Source organism: Zeugodacus cucurbitae, chromosome 3 (genome assembly GCF_028554725.1).
Source record: "Zeugodacus cucurbitae isolate PBARC_wt_2022May chromosome 3, idZeuCucr1.2, whole genome shotgun sequence".
Classification (NCBI taxonomy): domain Eukaryota; kingdom Metazoa; phylum Arthropoda; class Insecta; order Diptera; family Tephritidae; genus Zeugodacus; species Zeugodacus cucurbitae.
Window position 1 is genome coordinate 6,297,234 of NC_071668.1, and position 21,797 is coordinate 6,319,030.

At 38.8% G+C, this 21,797-nt stretch overlaps 7 protein-coding genes across 8 annotated transcripts; 5 read left to right on the top strand and 2 right to left on the bottom strand.

The window, feature by feature from the left end:
* Positions 1-134: 134 nt before the first annotated feature.
* On the top strand, positions 135-1,351 carry LOC105218191 (intraflagellar transport protein 43 homolog). Its single transcript, XM_011193613.3, has 5 exons — positions 135-313; positions 390-628; positions 701-727; positions 817-948; positions 1,011-1,351. Exons 1-5 carry the CDS (start codon positions 272-274, stop codon positions 1,279-1,281), a joined length of 711 nt encoding a protein of 236 aa, XP_011191915.1. The 5' UTR covers positions 135-271; the 3' UTR covers positions 1,282-1,351.
* LOC105218192 (endoplasmic reticulum lectin 1) lies at positions 1,319-3,408 on the bottom strand. The gene is made up of 5 exons (XM_011193615.3): positions 3,163-3,408; positions 2,993-3,107; positions 2,811-2,933; positions 2,055-2,752; positions 1,319-1,976 (listed from the first exon to the last, which is right to left on the bottom strand). Exons 1-5 carry the CDS (start codon positions 3,307-3,309, stop codon positions 1,425-1,427), a joined length of 1,635 nt encoding a protein of 544 aa, XP_011191917.1. The 5' UTR covers positions 3,310-3,408; the 3' UTR covers positions 1,319-1,424.
* Positions 3,409-4,634: 1,226 nt separating this feature from the next.
* LOC105218189 (protein chiffon) lies at positions 4,635-13,812 on the top strand. The gene is made up of 2 exons (XM_011193611.3): positions 4,635-4,778; positions 6,957-13,812. Exon 2 carries the CDS (start codon positions 6,976-6,978, stop codon positions 13,465-13,467), a length of 6,492 nt encoding a protein of 2,163 aa, XP_011191913.2. The 5' UTR covers positions 4,635-4,778; positions 6,957-6,975; the 3' UTR covers positions 13,468-13,812.
* A 669-nt stretch (positions 13,813-14,481) lies between these two features.
* LOC105218190 (uncharacterized) lies at positions 14,482-16,089 on the top strand. Its single transcript, XM_011193612.3, has 3 exons — positions 14,482-14,639; positions 14,841-15,611; positions 15,678-16,089. Exons 1-3 carry the CDS (start codon positions 14,603-14,605, stop codon positions 15,848-15,850), a joined length of 981 nt encoding a protein of 326 aa, XP_011191914.2. The 5' UTR covers positions 14,482-14,602; the 3' UTR covers positions 15,851-16,089.
* A 398-nt stretch (positions 16,090-16,487) lies between these two features.
* On the top strand, positions 16,488-17,614 carry Mrpl4_2 (uncharacterized). The gene is made up of 3 exons (XM_011193609.3): positions 16,488-16,821; positions 16,881-17,120; positions 17,203-17,614. The coding sequence occupies exons 1-3, from the start codon at positions 16,488-16,490 to the stop codon at positions 17,301-17,303; spliced, it is 675 nt and encodes a 224-aa protein (XP_011191911.2). The 3' UTR covers positions 17,304-17,614.
* Positions 17,130-18,303, bottom strand: LOC105218187 (39S ribosomal protein L4, mitochondrial). Its single transcript, XM_011193610.3, has 2 exons — positions 17,585-18,303; positions 17,130-17,519 (listed from the first exon to the last, which is right to left on the bottom strand). The coding sequence occupies exons 1-2, from the start codon at positions 18,247-18,249 to the stop codon at positions 17,300-17,302; spliced, it is 885 nt and encodes a 294-aa protein (XP_011191912.2). The 5' UTR covers positions 18,250-18,303; the 3' UTR covers positions 17,130-17,299.
* A 201-nt stretch (positions 18,304-18,504) lies between these two features.
* LOC105218185 (PRKCA-binding protein) lies at positions 18,505-21,743 on the top strand. 2 transcript variants are annotated; one of them, XM_011193607.3, is made up of 5 exons: positions 18,508-18,663; positions 18,857-18,910; positions 18,994-19,218; positions 20,093-20,204; positions 20,260-21,743. In XM_011193607.3, exons 1-5 carry the CDS (start codon positions 18,617-18,619, stop codon positions 21,643-21,645), a joined length of 1,824 nt encoding a protein of 607 aa, XP_011191909.2. In that variant the 5' UTR covers positions 18,508-18,616; the 3' UTR covers positions 21,646-21,743. The 2 variants fall into 2 exon arrangements, with proteins under 2 accessions (XP_011191910.1, XP_011191909.2); XM_011193608.3 differs by lacking the exons at positions 18,857-18,910; positions 18,994-19,218 and having other exon boundaries at positions 18,505-18,663; positions 20,260-21,737.
* Positions 21,744-21,797: the final 54 nt, after the last annotated feature.

A 21,797-nucleotide genomic window follows, 5' to 3' on the forward strand; every position in this document is an offset into this window, starting at 1 on the left:
AATTACTTTTGTGTATAAATAATAAAGAATTACAAATGAATGAAAATATTATTCAGAAATTTACATTAATTTAATTATTTATAAGTATGGTAACTACTTTTGCACAAGTCTCTATGGTTTTGTGAATCACTAATTTTATTATTTTCCTTTGCCGATCGTAAACAAACAACTGTTGCTTAGCAACAAAGAAATACAACATTTAAGAGCAAAACATAAACATTTATTTTTTCAACCATATTACCTTTAACGGTAACTAACGTTAACGATTTCAATGATGGATTGGGCGGAAGAATTAAAACTATCTATACGAAAGGTAGAGTAACAAAATATTTTCCACAATGAATTTTCACTTAAATACGTACATATGCACAATTGTGTTTTCTCATTAGAAAACTGCACGTAAAGGACGGCGTTCGAAGAGCCGTGATCCAATTGGCGGTGCCTCAACCAGTATCAACGTAACAAATGCCAATCAAAATGAAAAAGAAATAACCATCGATATAACATTAGATTTGCAAAAGAATTCCAGTACTGCGGCCAGTGAAGAAACCGATGGCGGCTCCAAAAAGCCACCGCCACGACGCATATCAGGTGGTTGGGCTGATGTTGGCTTATTGAAAAGTTCAAAGTAATTAGCGACACTTAATGCGTACATAATAAGTGCTTTAATTATTCTTTTTTTTATACAAACATCGTTTAGAACTAAAAAAGGTGCTTCATTTGATGAGTGAGTGTGGCTAGAAATTAATACATACAGACCTACATATTTGAGAAATAATTGAAAATTTATTGCTATTTTAATACTTCCTTTCTCAGTGAACGCTTCCAGAATGTGTCGCTCGCAAGGTCTCCTGTTGGCTCACCGCCGCGAGATGAAATACCGACTATACCGGACATGGATGATTTGAAAGATGAGATTTTACTTAATGAAATCGTTGAACCACCTATGTGCGTATATCAAACAAAATTACAAAAATATATAGTATAGATTCATAAGATGTCCTTTACAGTTCTAACACCAAACGTTTAAACACTTTGAGCGAAATCAATTCGGATTTACTGAATCAAAGTGCATTTGCTTCATTGGAAAATGTTGATCTTACGATATTGACACGCTGTCTAAAATTACCTGACACTTTGGACGAACCGGACGAAGTATGGGAATGGGATAAATTATTTACGGAAGTAATTGCCGAAATTCATTCGGATCAACAAAGTTTTGCCGGTGGACACAAAAAAGAAATTGGTCCAGATGAAATTCCACCGCCCATGTACTCTTAATTTTACATTCGTACAAAATCGAATATTATATGGTATATATATTTTTAAAATTAAATTTATTAAGCTATAATGGTGAAAATCGTTTTACATATCACGCTCAAGAATGTAGTACAACATATATATTACATATTAAACTTTACATTTCATGCAAGTACATCTTGTGGTATTATTGCGTCATTTATGTTATTTACCTCTATGACTTCAGCTTCACTTGTACGCTTAGTTGGTGTTGTTGTTGTTGTTGACTCCTTTGAGTTTTCTTCATTTGACAATGTATTCTTCTGTAGTAATTCTTGTAAATTTTCTTCCTGCACTAAACCGTATTCATCGGCTAATTTCATCAGATCGCAGATAATTGGCGACTCCACTACAAGTATATATTGACACATCTTTGGTTCCAACAAATATATAGATACCGAACTGGCACTACTACTGATCGGCGTACACATTAATTTGACATCTACCTCACGCGGTAAACCTGTGCGATCGCAATGTGTTCCGCGGTCGTAGTGATGCCATAGCGCTGTGGAATAGCCAACGCGTTTGGGCATTTTGTCTAAATTTTTTGCCAACCATTGACGATGTGAGTTCTCAGAAAAGTAACCTAAAAAGAGTTCCGACTCCAATTTTTTATCCTTGTGAAATTGGCGTACATGCCGTCCATAACAGAATTCATATTTCCACCAACCAGTACCCTGCAAAAAAAAAACATATTTTTTAGCACATTCCCAAATATTTTAAATTTTTTTGTGTAATTGTGTGTGTATACTAACCCCAGTCAAACAATTGCTACCCGAAATGAACTCTTTTATTGGTGTCAGATCTGTGATGGGTGCTTTTGGTATATTTGGCAAAACTTCATTGTCCGCTGCTGGCGGTGTAGGTACATCAACACCAGCACCAATCATTAATTCATGTACAAGCTTATCCACGTCTGGTCCAACTTTATTGAAGAAGGACAAACGTTCAGTTGCTGCAGCCGAACGCGCTAAAGCCATTGCAGCAGCACTCGCATCATTCGAAATGCGTAGTTCATCATCTCCAGATAGCATTTCACTGAGCTCTTGCCGTAGCATACTCAATGGTTTATGTACATCGGTGGGCGCATTGAAACATTTAATAGAAACCTCTTTCGATTCCTCGGGGTGGAAAGCAGGATTCATACAAAGCATATATGTTAGTATAATTGCTTCATAATTACATGAAGATGTTTCTTTAAATGAATATATCTCGTTCTTCCCGTGAGGATAACAAACGTAGCGTACACGTGTCGTACGTGGCGAATCGATAATATCGCACATAGTTCCATCGGTCATTTCTAATTCAAAGTATGGATATCTAGTGTTTTCAATTTTGGTGGTTTTATATTTAATGCCTGCCTTGCGATCACTTTCCCATAATTTTGTAAGTTCTTCCATCTTCTCCGCCGACCATTTGCCCAAGTAATATTCTTGTAATTTAACGCTTTTCCCTGAAATTAAAACAACATGTTTATGCCTTTATTTTATAAAAAGTTAATTGAATCCAACCTTCTCTTTCCTCGTGCGATTGTCGTACATGTTGTCCATGACAGATTTCATAAGACCAATAAGCTTCAATTCTATATGAACAACTTTGTGTTGAGAACAGAGGTTGCAATAGTGTTAAGGGTGCTAAAATAAAGATAAATCATAATAAAAACTGGTTATTTTATCAAACTGCCTTTACTTACAGAGTTCCGGTTCCTCAGATGTCGGTTGCTCTTTGGTATCCTGTACCACTGGTATAACGCAATCATACTTTTCTTGATCATGTGTGTAAAAGGTACGCAGTTGATTTTTCAAATCCTATGATAGTAGATATATAAGCACTCAACACCAAAACAAAGTTATTTACACTTACTGGGTCCTTCTCAAAATCCGGTACCTCGAAATCAATTTTATAAAGCACAGAATCATCGAAATCCTTTGCCTCATGGCTCATTAAGGAACTCGCACGTAATATAATTAGGAAAATACATTTAGAGACTATATATTTAAAAATTCTCATCTTAATTCCAATTATTATTTATTTGCCATGTAATTACTGTATTATTTCCGAAAAACTGAGTGATGTGTCTTTGCAACGCACTATCAGCTGTGAGTAGGACTGATATCTGTCACTTTCGATACAATATGTCAAATTTCATTGATATTGCTATCGATATACAAAACCAAGAAAGAAGTTTGTGCAAACCTAAATGCAGCAGCTAATAATGATATCTTAATTTAATGTTGAGGAAAGAGGTCATTCAAATATTTATGTATTTGCAACGTCATGGATTTACATAAAAATCGCATACAAAGGAGCGATAGATCTTTTTTAGTGTAAATATGGTTTTAAACATTTTAAAGCAGTTGGCAGCATTATCAAAACTCCACCACGAAACAAAATGGAATGTGGAATTACAACATTCCCCCTGCAGCTGCAGCAACGAATAAAACGAATGCATACGAACGAATTTAACGAAACAAAACGAATGAATAGTGGAGAAGAATAGCCGAGCGTCATTTTTTTAGCGTTGCCAGTTAGAATCAAAGTAAACCAAGTCTGCTAGCTTCGCGTGTATAAATTAGTTCGCATAGAATTTAAATTGATTCGTGCTCCTGACTGTTCGGTATTTCTAATAATTTGTGGCATATAGGTGGCAACTGTTCCACTAATATTTTGTAAATGCAGTTATTTTATCCTATTGGCCAACCTCGGTGTAATTGACTGGCAGCACTGGTTAAAGCGAAGTGATGAACGAACGCTGTCTACAATTTTATTAATAAAAATGTTGTAAATTCAGAGGAATATTTAACTATTAGACTGAAAAAGAATAAAGTGTAGTTGCGCCAGTGAATTGGGTGAAAAATATAATTTAAGCTGCATAAAAATTGTGAACCGAGTGAAGAAACACATCGTAAGGCAGAGCAAAACGTTTGGGTTTGGTTTTTATAGTCGTTGCTTTCACGAATTGTGTGTGAGTTGATGCATTTCTGTGAAATTAGTTTTCTGAATTGAAATTGTTGGATAATTTTGTAATGCTTGATGTTGTAGAAACGCGAGTTGGCGAACGTTGCTATATAATGGCCGCTTAAAATCAAGATGAAAAGTGTTAACGTTGGAACCTTCTAAATGTATGTATGAAGGTGTACTTTGTAAAAATATAGCGAAAGTGAAGAGTAAAGTATAAAACAGAGAGAAACAAGGGAAGAGCAAATTGAAACAGTTAAACAAAACGAAATTCAATAACTATAGACAACAAAAAGTTAAACGCTACAGACCAAGTGAGCCAAGTGAAATAATACCATTTCATCGAAATTTATTCACACGTTGACGACTTCAGCCGTAGTGGAGGGTCTCCGATGTTTTTATTGCTGTCGCTACTGGGAAAATGTCTCATTTGCCATTGGATGCACGCGCCATTTTGGACTATTTAAATGAATTGGGTTACAGAAACATATCTGCCGAACAGCTCAAGGAATTCATGAAAGGTAAACAATACTGATAATAAAAATTACTTACATATATGTACATATATATATATGCTAGCGAAATGTATGACTAACATACAATCTAATGTACGCGGCATATATTTTAAAACTTAACTTATTATCGCAATATATTGCCGACTTTTGAATATTGCGTTTTTTATACTGTACATCGCGTTTAATTAAAAGTATCAAACGTGTTATTGGCAAATACCCACTACATATTGCTTTGTTATTGTTCCTCGTTGAAGTATTGACTACATATTTCAACCGTTTATAGCATTGAAACCCACATACATATACAATATTATAGGGTCAAATAAAATAGTTAAGTTTCCAACACATTTTAAAAGATTAAATAAGAATTTACGCATATGTAATTGCTAGGTAAAAGGCGTATATCATGCGACAACGAAACAAGTATTCGCCATCAGAAATTGTGCATAACAGTGAACGAATAGAAAATACAGCAAATAAGTACATCAAAAACATAAAACAAACATGAATACTATGTGCCATTCGACTGGGCAACAGACCAGACATCGAACGCAGTAGTAGTGTTTGCCGGGAGTGCTGGCAAAGGCATAAGCGGCAGCAGCAACAACAACACATACAACAAACCAAATGTAGCCGCGATTATTTGTAGTATAGTGCTAGTTATGTGTTATGAGTCTGATCTTAGTGTTGGAGAGGTAATGGCGGCGACCAAAGCAGAGATATCTGCACCACTGCTAAAAACAAAGTGCGTTGAGGCTATGAAAACCTCCACCAAAGTAAAATCTACTCGTTGCTTTCTAGTTTAAATCGCCAGTATTTTTGTATAAATGTAGTATGAACATTATTATTATATACTTAATATATTTTATTCCAATTCGATAAGATTATTACAAATAATTTTTCGGTTCCGTTTTGTTCCTCTTCACAACTGTTTTGACAATGTTGTGTTTCCACTTTGTTTAGTATCGTTATGTTTATGTTGATGTGTGTTGTTATCGTTTTGCAGTGGTGTATTTCTAATTAAAAAAAAATTATATATTTTATTTTTTCTTTTAGTATATTTTGCAAATACAAACTTTAAATATTTATGGTACCATATTTATTTGTAAATAATAACTAGTAATAAATACTTCCACTCTATGTACAAATAAATATTTTATACCTTCTAGAAGACCATTATATTTTTGTTGTTCAGGAAGTTGGTTAACAAAACCGAACAAAAGAAAAGGGACCGGATTGCGCACGACAGCTGCAATAATGAATTCTTTGAGTCACATGTAGTTTATCCCAGAATCAAAATAAAAAAAACTGCTCCTCTGACAACGACTGTTACTAGGCGCACCACTTTGTTACCTGAGTCAAATACCATACTATCAACCCTCTTGGCGCAATTTTTAAGATTTTACTGCTACTGTTAATTCTTTTGTTTTATATGTACATATATTCGTGTTTAGAAGTATTTTTGAATATTGATATTATTCAAAAATCGAATCTCCTTAATTTTTGAGGTTTCTATACATACATACATTTATGGAAGATTTTTAATTTAACTTAGTAAAATGATTTAAACTCCAACTACCAACTCGCCGAAAGCAGTGTCATGCATACAGCTTCGTTTGTTGAGCCATTCCATAATCATTTAGTAAATATTTGTAACTGTATATTTGTCTCATATCAGCATTCAAAACTTTAATGTTCACATTAAAGGATATTACTCGGGTGTGTTATTTTGCTTTCAATATATCCGTATGAATGTAGATGTTGCGCTCGTATGTTCTATATATGTATGTATATATGTAGGTGTTACAATTGCATACAAATGTTTAACTCTTTTTCAAATTAACTATTCACTATTGGTTTAAGGTATACACATTTTACTTTCTTTTTTTTTAGAGAAAAATTTAGTCAATGACCTTAGTGGTCATTTTACATTCTGCCGTCTAGTCATAAGTAAAGCATAAAAATAAACTATTTTAAATGTATACACGTATTGCTTTAATTTTTCTAATGACAAAGATTATTTTTATAAAATGAAAACAATTTTGTTTATCTATTTTATTCTTCTACTTCTTGGTGTGTGCGCCAATCAATCAATTGCTTAACCTGCACCGCTGCAACAACGATAACAAATCCACTGAATCACAACAAAAACATATGCTAACAATTGTGTATGAACGAGAACAGTTAATCTGCACCTAAAGGTATGCAATCACAATCGGAAATTTACAAAAGCAAATTCAAAGAAAAAATTAGCAACAGTCAAGTTCAGCAAGAGCAATCGCAAGAACGAGAGCAGTATCGTCAGCAGCAGCAACAACAACAACAACAGCAACCACTACAATCGATCACTGGTGTATCTACAAAATCAACTACAGCAGAAGGTTCTGAAGCAGTCGTTGTCGGTGCCGGCAAGAATACGCCTTTGCCGCAACGTCGCGCTACTGTCAAAGTAATTAAATGTAAAAAACCTTTGTGCCATTTCAAGTTCTATCTGGACATTTGCGATCATCAGTTAACTAAACGCATTGAAGAACAAATTCGTACACTTGGAGGGACGCTAGAATTCTTTCTTACGTCCAGTGTTACACATTTCATTACCGACAAAGCGATATTGCCACCAATTGTTGGTAACAACAACAGTAATAATAACAACAATAATAATTCGTTAAGCAGTCGTCCCGGTACACCTCAAACACCAGGAACACCAACCACACCGCAAACTCCATATAATTTCGAAACACAGGATGGTAAAAATAATGCTAGTGGCGGTATTAGTACACCAACTGGATCTGCCAGAAAAGCCAACAATCGTCAATCACGAGCCAACGCAATTCTAAATCGTGTACGTCGTCCTAGCACAACCACCAACACTATCAATGTTAATGCTGTCAGTGTCGGCGTTACCGAACCGCAAAATTCACCAACGCCCTTAAATATTAAAGACGTTGCCAAACAGTCGTCGATTGTTGCAACGCAGAGTCCTTACATTGTTTGGCAAACTGAATACGCTTTGCATTTCTTCAAGAAGGTACACCACGAACTGAAGGATTACTTGGGTGTCAATTCCCGACACGATCAACACAAACTCTTGAGTAAAGGTCGTAACACTGTCGATCCCATCGATCTCAAAGGTGGCGGATTTATAAAAATCGAAGCAATCAAACATAATTATAGACCTTACTATCAACTCTTTCGCAAATCATCCGGCACTGAGTGGCCAAAAATCGAACTTACACGTGAGGACGGCGCTTTTCGGTTATCACCGAAGAAGAAAATTACACCAAACGTAGAGGTGCGTGAAAAAGAAAAGGATAAAACGAACGTAGCTAAAGCTAACGAAGAACGAAACATGACGCGTAAATCCCGTTCAAGATCTTCACAACATCAAAGACCATTACATGCGGCTGTACAGACCTTGAAAAAAGGTACTGGCGGCGGCGCTGCAGATTCTGCTACAACAGTGAAGAGTAGTCCGCGTAATTCACAAGCTGGTGGTGCGGCTGGAGCTATAGCGACTGGCTGCCGACAAGTGAAAGAATCCAGCGACAAGCAATGCGGCGTTTGTGAGATCTGTAAAATCGAATATGATACGCTAACCATACATTTGAAGACTAAAGATCACGAATACTTTGCCAAGAACTCGCAGAATTTTATAGCTTTGGACTCGCTAATACATACATCAGCGGACGTGAATAAATTTTTAAACGAGGATAAAAAAGTGGTTTTAGAAGAAATGGAAGTGGAAAATATTGAAGTAGTAGGTGATGTAAATGCACCTGATCCATTGGAAGGATCAGAGCCATTGATGGTAATGCCAGTGTTGGAGCTTACAGATGATACACGTCGTGGTGTGTTGCACCAAACACCTTCGCCGACATTACGCGAGAAATCGAAGCGCAGCACTAAAGGGAAACATTCATCAGAGAAATTTCAAAATTTACGTTCCACTAAGTCTCCTAAGGCTACTGCAACAACTGTTAAGTCACAAACTAGCCCGCTAAAACAACAAATGGCGCTCACCACTGCCACTTCCAGCATGTTGGAGCTCCAACGTATTGAAACGTGCGCAACTGTCAACGTAAATAACACCAAACCCGTCTCTCTCCAACCGGTTACGCCTGCAGCATCAACGCGACGAAAACAAACATCAGCGGCGGCGGTGTCTCCACCTATACGTGCTATGCTGCCTCCCTCCTCGTTGTATAAAGTAGTCGGCACACCGGAAACCGTAGGTACACCCCTACGCAGAACACGAGGTGACTTTCCCTCTGTTGGCGAGCAAGCAGTCACAGCATCGCCTTCACTAATTGTGAAATTTAAAAAAGTTCGTGCTACCGAGTTAAACCGGCTGAACGGTGAAGCTGAAAGTTTTATGTTTCCTAAACAGCGTACATCAAGTGAGCTGCCCACCGATATCGATCGGCAAACTACTTCCGACAATGCACGTGCCAGCTATTCATCAACAAGTTTAGATAGCACTAGCGACGGCCCAATGGAAGTAGAGCTGGCCATAACAACAGAGCATAGCGAAAAGTCTGCCTTAGTAAGTAAGGAGGTGGGAAAACGTGCAATCGCCAATGCAAAGCGTCGAAAAAGTCAAACGTCGACGACGACAAAGCAGCGCTTTCCAACCGCCCCCATCCAGCCAGAGTTACAACTGAAGAATAAGCCCAGTTCAGGGAAGTGTGTGTCTACAAAGTCGGTGGTGATACCGGCAGTAGGCAGTCATGTTACTGAAACAGCAAAATCTGCCATATCAGCGGCAGCTGCCAAAGCGAATGCCGCCGCAGCTGCTCTAGCGGCAATTACACTGCCAGAAGCAACACGTAAAAGCAGCCGCACTGCCACCGCTATCGTAACGGCGGCAACTACTAGTAGCCGCTTACTACGTGCAGCCGTGGAAGCAGCAAAGCATAACTATCGACAAATGGCGGCGGCCAATGAATTGGTCGTAACCGGACACAAAAAGTCGAATGCCAGCGAAACGACGCTAAAGTCCTTGATGGCAGCGACGGCGACGAAGACTAGTCAAAGTGTGTCAGTTGTAAAAATGGAGGATCGGATGGGGGATGTTGAAAATATTAAGAAGGAAGATGAAAGCGAAAGCGACAGTGAGTCCGATAACACAAGTAGCTATGAAGACGAAGAGGAAAATTGCGCTGATGCTTGCAAAGTGTTTGCAGGTGGATATTTTGGTGAAGATTTAGACGAGGATGATGATGACGATATTGATAATGATGACGAAAACGATGAAGACTATGTACATTATAAAAGCAGACGGCATAAATCAATTTCATTTGACAATTCGTCTGACATTTGGCAGAGTGGTTGTAGTGGTACTACATCCAGAAGACAGCGGGCTATGAAGCGAGAAGCGCAGAAAACCAAAAGCGAGTTTTCACTAGTTGACACAAAAGATTGCGCCACTACGAAGATTATACGCGAAGTACATAGAGGCGGCAAGCGGAAAAAGTGTAGTGAAGAGCCATCCAAAACTAAGGTCCCGAATATAACCACATTCGCTAAAAGTAATAAAAACTCGTCTGTTGAGATGGACTCGCCATCTTCTTCACCATCGAAGCAGAAATCTCCTGAATCATACTTCGATTATACGGCCAGCGAGCGCCTTAATCAAATGCGATACTCCTTTGAGCGCATACCTGCAGCTGATCTTTGGTACCGAGTATTCACACGTCAAGATAACTGCGCCGAACGCTTTTACGAATATTACGGTTTAACAAATTATCGTAAGCTGCCTTATGAACTTGGTCCAATACCGTTCGCACGAACGTCGGATTCCAGCGCATGCTGTAAACTCTGCGAGACGCAAAGGAACATTGGTTTAGGCTCAAATGAAGCGAGTAAAGGATTTCCCACTTCAGAAAAAGTGTCCAAAGTAAAATCAGAACCATTAGAGGATTCGGAAGCGGGTGCCACCAAATCCAGAGATTCGAGCAGTTGCAATTCGCATGACATCGGCAATATAAATAATATAGGTAGCGATGGAAATGTCAATAACGTGCAGCCCGAGCCATCTACAACACAGTACAAGCATAAACATAAAAAATTACAAATTCTACAACGTTATCGGCAGGAGCAACAGGAACTCCAGAAACGACAAGCCGAACTGGTCTCTGAACTACAGGTGAATAACTCTAGCCAGTCGCAATGTGATACCAAAGCCACTAGTACATCAGTTCCGGAGCGGGCGCGCGATCGCCAACGAGCCGGCTCCACACATAGCACAACGAGTAGTACGAGTTGTGCCAGCAGTACGGCCACTACCAAAACAAGCAAAAACAGATACCTCAACAAGCATCTGAATAAAGCGGCGGCCGCCTTTCTGAACTTAGAATTGCCACCAAGAAAATCTCCGCGCGAACACGCTTCAACGCTTGCATTGGTGAGCTGCATTATAAAGCAGCGGCAAGATTCACAGAGTAAACCGAATTCAGAAACCGACGAGCCGTCCACCACGCCTACACCAGTTTCAGTTACCGATGCAACAACCATTACCACACCTGGATCAGCGCTTGCTTTAGCTGTAAATTCAGCAATGAAAACGAAAGCGCAAAAAGTAGCGACAACATCATTATACACCGATTCAGCGTGCAGTGCTAAACCATCACCATCCGTAAATGATTTACCTGTGCTCCGCTCTCCACGCCACACACGTTCCGCTGCGGCAACACCCGTCGAAGAGTTACGCTTCACTACCGAAATATCCGAAAATGTGAAACGCATGCGCCGTGGTCAAAATAAATACGATCACTCGCCGCCAATCGCGCTTAATCAATCACGGAAAAGTACACGTGGCGGTCGGCAGATACTAAAGTCGCCACATGGCAGACCATCACGCACCTATAATAGCGTACAAAAATTCCTGCAATCCACTTGCCGCACCTCTAACCGTACGAGTCAAACACCGAATTCGATGGTGGCGGCCACAACAGCGACAGGCAAACGACGCAGACGCGGATATACGGCCAGGCGACATAACTGCTACAGTGGTCTGCTCGGACAGGGTTCTGCGCTGCCATCCATTCGTAAGACAGGTTCCAAAAAGGGCGTATTAGAGTTCGAGGTGGATACGGCTGCGTTAAAGGCACTCGACGCTGCGACGAAACATACAAATATTCGTCAACTAGAGTGGCAGATTGATAAATACCTACAGTTACACGGTAGCGAATACGACTTAGAAGAGGATTTATCTTTAGGCTGTGAAGGTGGAGAAGCGATGCCGCTTGCAATGATAAGCGCACCCTCCAAGAAGAATAGTATAACACCTGCAACGAACACTGCGTCTACGAGTAAGACGCTTCGAGCAGGTTGCTCAACAAATACAGATGTCAAACCTAATACAAGCGCAGCGATATCTTCCGCAACCTTCGACTCAAATACACCGCCACCCACCGACTGCTTTTCTAGTGACTTCGATCTGTATGACTTGTTTACGAATGCAACGGGCAGTCCGTCCGATGATGAACAAACGGTAAATGTTGGCGGAAAACGTAGAAGCACCGGTCTTTGTTTATACAACTCGCTATCGATGCAGAACTATTTCCGCAAAAGGAAATGTCTGAAGTCCAACCGCACGGGCTGGCCAAAAGTACAAAAGAAGAAAACTTCCGCGCGCCAACAACAAAAGCTTGCACAAAAAATACGTTTCCTGCAAGATATAGGTGAGTTGACAGGAAATGTGATAAAAGAAGAGACGAATTTGTCAGCGGATAAAGGAGGCAATGAATGTGACGATGAAAATGAAAATGATGAGTCCATTCTATGTAGAGGTACGCAACGGCGGCGGCGAAACGGTGTTATTACGCCACCACAAAGTGAAGGCGATGTCAACCAAAAATTGCAGAATGATGACGGAGAAGAGGAGGAAGATGCAGGCGCGGACGATGAAACGGAGTTAGATGCTGGCGAGAGTATACCTGAGGAGGAAGAAGATGAGGATGATGGAGACGACCTGGAGGACGATGGCGACACAATAATGGATTCCATTGATGAGGAAGGTGTACACACGGAGCCCGACGCTGATGCTGCAGCTGAAGCTGATGAAGAGGACATAGAAGATGCTGAATTGTATACAGAAGCAGTTGGGACCGCTGGCGAAGACGAAGACGATAGTAACTTCTTGCCCGTGCGTAAAAACATACGACGCCGAACAAATGCTAGCCCGCACGAAGATAAACTCGTTACTGCAAACTCGTTTCTAGCGAATGGTACTGCCACCAATAATAACAGCGGTGCCACATCTACACCCACGACACAAATGCTACGTGGATGTTCGAGACGTACACCTCAATTGCTCAACGGCAGCCTAGGCAGCTGCATTAGCCCCAGCGAGAAGGCGGGCGATAATTCGGATATTTTCACCGTATCTTCAGATGGACTAGATACAGATTTGGATATGAGCAACTCGCAACATAAATGTGATGACGAACATCTACACCACCACCACAATCATCATCATCATCATCAGGAGCAATGTGTGAGTCACCAGACACCGAAACGTAAATTCGACTTGTCAAAATATGCGCCAAATAATAGCACAGCCAGTAGCTGTGCAGCGGAAGCCGCAACTGCTGCCGTCAAATCCTTAGCAATATCACAGTTTCTCAAAAAAGAGGTCCGAGTGACATGTAGACGACTGCGTGCACCATTTCGTCGCTACCGTTATCGCAGATAAGAACATTGATGTTGTTCAACTAATGTGCCTGCTACTGCAGTCAGTCACAGCAAGCAACAACCACACACTGGCGAGTAGCAGGTTGTTATAGTGGAGGCACAAAAACCGAGCGCCAACAGCAAGGTGGAAATATTGAAAGGAAGGACGTGAAAGAAATCAATCCCGCAATTAGTTGTATATTGTTACGTCATCAATGTGTTTATGAAGGAGTCTAAAAGAACACTACATTACTACGGTTGATGAAGAGCTTTGAAGAGTAGCGTATATATATATAAAGGAAATGTATGTAGTTTAGTAATTGTCTGAGTTGAAGTATATAAATGTATACACACACACACACACACACATACATATAATTTTTGTAATTAAAATAAAGTTAAAAGGAATAAAACGAAAATTAATACTAAGTACCACAACAAACTTTGGCTGCCCCATGCACTAGCCTCAATTTCCACTATGTACAGTATATGATGTAGTAGAGTTAGTGTTCATTTTGTGAATAATGTTATCCTAAATAGAATTTTGTAAAACCTCAGCTAATACAGTATATATGAATGTTTAATTTTTACCGTAAAGAAATGCGCGCTGAAATAAAGAATTTTGTTGATTTTATTTTTTTTTTCTACACATAAAGAATGTAATGTAAAGTTTAGCGTTTAAGTAGCATATTGTAATCGTATACGTTTAAACAAATTTAAAGTAAAATGCTAAATGCATTTGTATGTATGTATGTGTTGAAACGAATTCAAGCGAAACTAAAATAATTTTCATATGTTCTGTAAAACAACAACCAAGATATGAACTTAACTTTAAATACAAAAAGCAAATAAAAAGATAATTATTAAAACAAATATTACTGCGATTTGCAATTAAAAAAAATTGTTTTCTTCTTTTATTTTGAATCAAAATAGTGCTTTATAATTCGTAGGTTGAAAAAAGCAACATTTTTAAAATTTATGATTTCATTTCACAAAAAAATAATAACAAATTATCGAAAGTGGTGTATTTTAGTTTTAACTAAAAGCTAATAACACTATGAGGAAGTAATATACAGCGATTTCAAAAGTTTTTTCTTAAATAACTGAGATTGAAGTTCAGTCGGCAGCATTCCTCAAAATTATTTGGAGTATGTTTTATGCCGCTACAACAACAACATCAACTAAAAGCATTGAGTAAGTCGACCATAAAAAAGCAAATCACTGCTAAATAACCTAAAACTGCAGTTCTGCGAAACAAGTTCCACTCACTCAATATATATGTATGTATAGCAACCGCATAGAAGTCTAGTAGTAAAGAAAAATCAAAATTCTCATTAGACAGTAGCCAAAATTAATTTGTATCGAATAATTATAACGATGTTCATCATTTCATAGATCTTCGCAAACTCATTAAATACGAGGAGACACTAGGCATTAATGCTCATCAAGATAACTACTTTGAGAAGCTCTTTAAGCGTACAACTGCCAGTTTTCGCGCCAAACTTGGTAAGGAGAATGCGCATGGTGAACATGTTATAGAAGTAAAGTCAAAGCGTGATCGGGGCGAGCATTTCTTGCGATCGCTGAATCAGAAAGAGTCTCAACAACAAGCGGAGTCAAGAGCGGGAATGGCAAAGAAAGGTAATCAGCCACATTCTACACGCACCTATACAACTACGCAGCGTGGTCCAACTTTCGAGGGTGTTGGTACCCCGAGTAAACAGAATGCCAAACAAAAGCCCCAACAACCGCAAAAACAAGTACAGTCCGCAAAAAAGATCGCGGAACAACGTCCACGGTCGCACACCTCCACTTACGGTACGGAAAATCTATCACGTGAACAAGCTTGGCAAAGCAAAAATCGTGTACCTTTCGGTGAATGCAATGAATTGAGAGGTCCACAATCCGAGGCGACTGAACGTGCCTCCTCGCGACCAACAGAGCGCAGGGAGGCGAGTCAGAAGCGTGGTCAAATAGTAACCACTACAATTGGTGGCAAAGAAGTCAAATCTAAAACAAATGGAACAGTGACAAATCCAAGGGTGGAATCGCGAGATAATGATCGTGGACGTGCACGTATTAGATATCCATCTCACGAACGTGGCGCACCAAGACGTAGTCCGAGTGGCGGTAGCTACACCACAGCCAGATCTTTAGGTGTACTGAGTAAGTAATATAGATAAATCGTAGTAAGGCAGAGGCAATTAATGAATTCCATTTCTTCTGGTTTAGTACCACGTCAGTGCACAGCGACACGTCGACGCCGACCACTAAGCAAAGATCCGGTCGCATTGTATCACTACTATCAAAGTGAATGGAATCACTTTCGTGAGCAAATACCCGGCGAAAGTTCACATGCGGAGCTGCGTTGGATGATACGTGAACGTCTGATGGACCCTAACTAAAAAATATGAGTTTTGAATTGAAAACAGTACAACCAATCAGAATTTCACTGCCATTTTTTAAGTACATACATATATAAAATCAGTATTCTTCATTTCTTTTTATGCATTTGCATGTATATATACATACATACATACATATATAAAAATCACTACTTGACAATGGATACAATGTAAATTTGAATTCTTTAACAAATTTAATATTATATTATTTTATGGATTTGGAATTAAAATAAAGTCAATTACATTAAATCAAATCAATTACATAAATAATATAACAAATAGAAGGGAACGAATTTTTTGGTCTTGACTGTACTATATGTCAATCAATTAAAATTAAAATTTTTAAAAATTATAAAAAAAATTGTATTGACAAACGCAAATGTCATTGAAACTCAATAATGATAAAAAATAAATATTAAGTAAAATCAAAAAATACGTTTCCATATTTTTATGTAAAATTCGTCTTTTGCGACTTTATCGTTTCGGTATTATATTTTGTCAAAATTCTTTTAGTTATTTCGGAACATTATTTATGTAAGATTTCTTCGAAAAAAAAATTTAAATGAATTTGTGAATAATAATAGCAAATAGGACGAAAGCCACTCCTCTCGATTTCTTAAAGCGTGTGAACACAGAAATGTCAGCATTTAAGAAAATGTTCAATGTTTTACGTTCAAACAAAACAGAGGATAGCATATTGGATATGCGGGCAATGAGGGATAAAAGTTTAGATTCCCACTACACGCGTAACAACAGACCGAGTGTGTACTCATTTCAAAATAATTTCGGCGTCTCATGTAGAACATCGACGATGTCCACAACATCCGAAGTGTCTCACATTAACTACGCTAATGAATTGACAAATTGGCGTCAGTTGGAGCCCAACACGTCAATACCTTTTCCTGGTAGTTCAATGTTACCAGCGTATTATGGTCAATTTGGATATCCCGAAACATATCCGACAAATATGCGTAAGTACCAAAGCGAAGTATTGAAATTTTTATAAAAATTTTCAATTTAATGTGTGTAGCATATCAAAATTCAAATTTTGGTTATCCACTATTAACCGAAAATCAAATGATGTTATCGGAGAATCCATTGTATACAGAAAATAGATTAATTAGTGCTGATAGTCCTCTGCCAACATTACCCAATATGACAACTTTGTCCGAACCTAGAAATCAATTTGCAAACTCACGTCCTGATGCATTCAGATCTAGTATGGTACCCGTACCACTAGATAAGTTAAAAAGGATGCGCGCAGCGAAAGGCAAGTTAATTATTTCTAACATTTTCATTTGTTTATTCTATGCATAAATGCGTTTTGGTTATTTTGCATTTGAATATTTTAGATTTATACAACGTTTTGAATTACTTGGATAGCGACGAGGCTTTCTTAAAGAAAACAAATAAATCCAACAAGACCAAGAAAAATAGCAAACAAATGTTTTAAACTTGATCCAATTTGAATTTGGCTTCTTTCTTCGTTGCATCGGTTCGATGAAGTTGATACAGTAAACGCTCCTCGATATGTTTCACCGCATTAACAGTTAGTACTAAAGTGTCGTGTTTAAGCATGGAGTATGTATTGAGACCATACGACGGCATTAAATTCACATAACCCAGCGCATCAGTGGCATAACAAATATTCTCCGGAAAAATATCATCTCTGCATGGAAGAAAACATAAATTATTTAGAATTTTTTAAAATATGTGTAAATAAAAAATAAATACCTGTCCACAATTAGCACAGATGGTCCCCAATTGCGTTCTTTTATCAAATCTTTAATAAACTGTGGATCGCGTGTGGGCATATCAACGCTATCAATGACATGTAGATCGTCTTGTGCAAGCTTTACACTGAGCGTTGCAGTTAAACCCATTACACGCTTGTAAAAGGGTAGCATGTAGAAATGTGTGGTGGGTGAACGTGGTCCGTGCGCAACGCCACCACCACGAAATAGCGGCGATCTTATGGAGCCATGTCGAGCACGACCCATTCCCTTTTGTGGCCATGGTTTTCTTCCACCACCACGCACTTCCGCGCGTGTTTTGGTATGAGCAAAACTTACATAACGATATTTACGCTGCCATTCTATATTTTCTTGTATGACATCAACGCGGGGCTGTGTTGCAAACACGTCCGGGTGCAATTCGATAATACCTACTTTACTTTCCGGCACTGCATTAATATTTTCGATCCAAACTTGTCGCGCTACCGCACGATTCATTGGTTCATATTGCGACCAGTCCTGCGGCAGTATAAGTGGTGGTGCAGCCGCAGTTGTTGGCACTATAACTTCTGTTGACTCCTTGACCGCATCGTGGGTGGCACGCGTCAGAGTGTTTCGTAAATTTGGTATTAAAATACTCTTGGTTTTATTTAAAAAATTTAACATTTTCTACCTATGTTTATAATTTCTTAAAAGCCGAATCCGTCAAACGAAAAGCGTGATAAAAACACAATTCTTTTATTTTGACATTTATCAACTACCCTATAAACATTAGTGTGCTCCAAAAAGAACGAAAAGTGGACACAGCACGCTATTAAAAACTGTATAACAATTTATTACATTTAAACAAATAAAATTTAAAAACATGAGTCGCCCTGTATTGTTGTGACAACGAAATCATTGTGAATGTGTCATTGTCATCGCTGAGAAGTATGCAATCATTTTATGTGCGTTCTATTCTAATCAGATAATCAAAACCGGAAAAAAATTAAATAATTTAAACATTTAATACTGTTAAATAATATTTGGAACAATGTTAACGGACACCGACGATGATTACTTCTTTGAAGAGGATAAAATGTAAGTTAAAAAGCATGCTGGTCAAACAAAATATCATTACATATTTTCACACATATGTTTATCTGTTCTTGAACAACTGTGGTCTGAGTAATAATCAATATCATTGCATTTGTGATGTCTATTTAAGTATCTTCTAAACTAAAATTGTTTCTCTAAATTTGTGTTCAATTAAAATCAAACTTTATGTACATAGTAAAAGCATTTTAACGGAGTCCGCCGTCGTTGCACCTTTATTACACAACGAGAAGTAAGTACTAGCTCTGTGACATACATATAAATGGTGGTACACTTGCGCTGAAACTGCATGTATGTACTTATGTATTCCCAAAGTGCTACGCTTTTGGAAACACAACAACAACAACAGCTACAACAGGAAACACAAAGTGAGCTGAATTTAAAAGCTGGCAATTGCGATTTCGAAGTAGAATTAGTGATTGACACCGAACGGAAGGCAACACCCGCAAATACTGATGTCGCCGAGACTAACATTATTGTGCCGTTTTTAAGCGAACGTTTAAATGAGTTCGATAGGCAAAAATTTGAAATAGAACGCCTGTAAGTTGTGCCTAGTAATGCGCGGTTTATGAACATTTGTGTATAAATATGCCACCCTGCTCGAAGGCAGCATTATAATTGCTGTGCGCCAACAATAAATAACCATCGTATTTGGTATACAGTTTAGCTGGAAATATTAGCTAGCATTAATGTAGACGATCGTATTGTCCAATAAGGAGGGAACGAAGCAATCCTTGTAGTTTCGCTTGCCAGACTATACATATATGGACTCCCTAGTAATTTGAATTTGTGCAAAATGACAGTAGGACCAATATAAACGTAGCTTTTTCACATTAAAAATATTATTACTTTTTTATAGAAGAAATATATTATATAAATTTACTTTTATCGGTTATTTAAGGCATAAAACAAGACACACCGCGAAACCGCGGCGCCACATGTAGACATTTGACTTTTGCGACCATATTTTTCGCAATTCTAAGAATTACTATATTTTTTTATATATTTCTACGAATTACTGTATTATTAATATACTCACATATACATACATACATGTACATTTATATGCATATCTCGATTTTAGATTTGGAATAAAAGTATTTGAGCAGTAGGTTATGTGTTAGATCCATATATGTACGTATGTATGTATGTATGTACATAATATATTCAATGCATGTATTCTTAACTTATTGTTTAGTGCTCACTCACGCTCTCCACTCTCCCAGTAACCTACATCACTGCTTATTACTTAATATTTGCATAGTCTAATGCATCTTCAAACATACTAACATCTATATACATATGTCTGCCATAATTAGCATCTATAGACTAATGGTAGCATTGCCAAATTAACTCCGAATTCCCCCCAAAAAAAAATTAAACATTTTTCCAAAAAATTCATACTTGAACACAGGGGCATGACGGTGACCGTTAGTTCGGTGGTGATTACGAAGGATCAGAGCAATTTAATAGGCATCAGCATTGGCGGCGGCGCGCCACTGTGTCCCTGTCTTTATATAGTACAGGTAAGTAGAAATTATTTTTTATAATAAATATTGACTAGTTTCTGACTCCCCGTAGGTCTTCGATGGCACACCGGCAGCGCGCGAGGGCTCACTTCAAAGCGGCGATGAACTGTTGGCTGTCAACTCGGTGAGTGTGAAGGGTAAAACCAAAGTGGAAGTAGCCAAAATGATACAGGCCGCCACCACAACGGTCACCATACACTACAACAAATTGCATGCGGATCCGGAGCAGGGCAAATCGTTGGATATCATATTGAAGAAATTAAAGCATCGCATAGTGGATAATATGTCCAGTAATACGGCCGATACGTTGGGTCTTTCACGTGCCATACTCTGCAATGATTCGTTGGTCAAGCGACTGGAAGAGCTTGAGGGCACCGAATTGATGTATAAAGGTTTGGTGGAGCATGCGCGTCGTATGCTGAAAGCCTATTACGATTTGCTGCAGACATATAAGGCATTTGGCGATTGCTTTACGCAGATCAGCGCGCGTGAACCGCAACAGCGCGCATCGGAGGCGTTTCGCATGTTTGGCGAATTTCATCGCAATCTGGAAAAGGATGGTTTGAATATTATCAAGCAAATTAAACCGGTGCTCTCCGATTTGGGCACATATCTGAACAAGGCGATACCGGATACGAAATTAACGGTACGCCGTTACGCCGACGCCAAATTCACATATCTCTCCTACTGCTTAAAGGTCAAAGAGATGGACGACGAAGAGCACAGTTTCGCCGCATTACAGGATCCACTCTATCGCGTCGAGACGGGCAATTACGAGTACAGACTCATTTTGCGTTGTCGCCAGGATGCGCGTAATAAATTCGCCAAATTGCGTACGGATGTGTTAGAGAAGATGGAACTGCTCGAGTGCAAGCATGCAATGGATTTGAATAAACAATTACGCTGTCTGCTCGATAGTTTGGCACAGCTCAACCGTTCGGTAGTCGAGCGCATAGAAGCGCTGCCGCCACTCTTTCCCATTGAAGTTGATTTCAAAGAAACTGACTTCCAATACAAGTCAACAACGCTCAAACCACAAGATCTGGATGATGAAGAGGAGGAGGAACAGACGATCGTGCGCAACGAGTCGCACAGTTTACGCACAGCGAGCACAGAAGTCGTTTGTGGCTTAGAAGCTGTAGAAACGCCAGCACCCGTGGTGAATATACAACAAAAGGGCAATCTGCTGGATGAACTCGATGCGGCACCGCAACAAAATGTCGATAGCAATGAGACACTGCTCAAAGAGTTGGGACTGTACGGTGTCGATCTCATGTCAAATCCGCAAACATTAACGAATCAAAAGGACTCGGTGGCTGCACAGAATGGTGCTTACGACTTCGATTTATTTCTCAATCAAACGGCAGCAACGGCAACGCAATTGGAACAGGATTTAATGGCTGCGAATGCGCTCGAAACAGATTTGCTGTTGCAGTAAATGTGCTATGCATGCGTGAAGCATGGTTTCTTTATGTGAAACTGTATATCACGTGGGCTGCACACTGAGAAATATATTTATTATAAATAAACTAGCTAAAATAATAAAATAAATGGATTAATTAAAAAATATACATACACATGTGTGCTAAA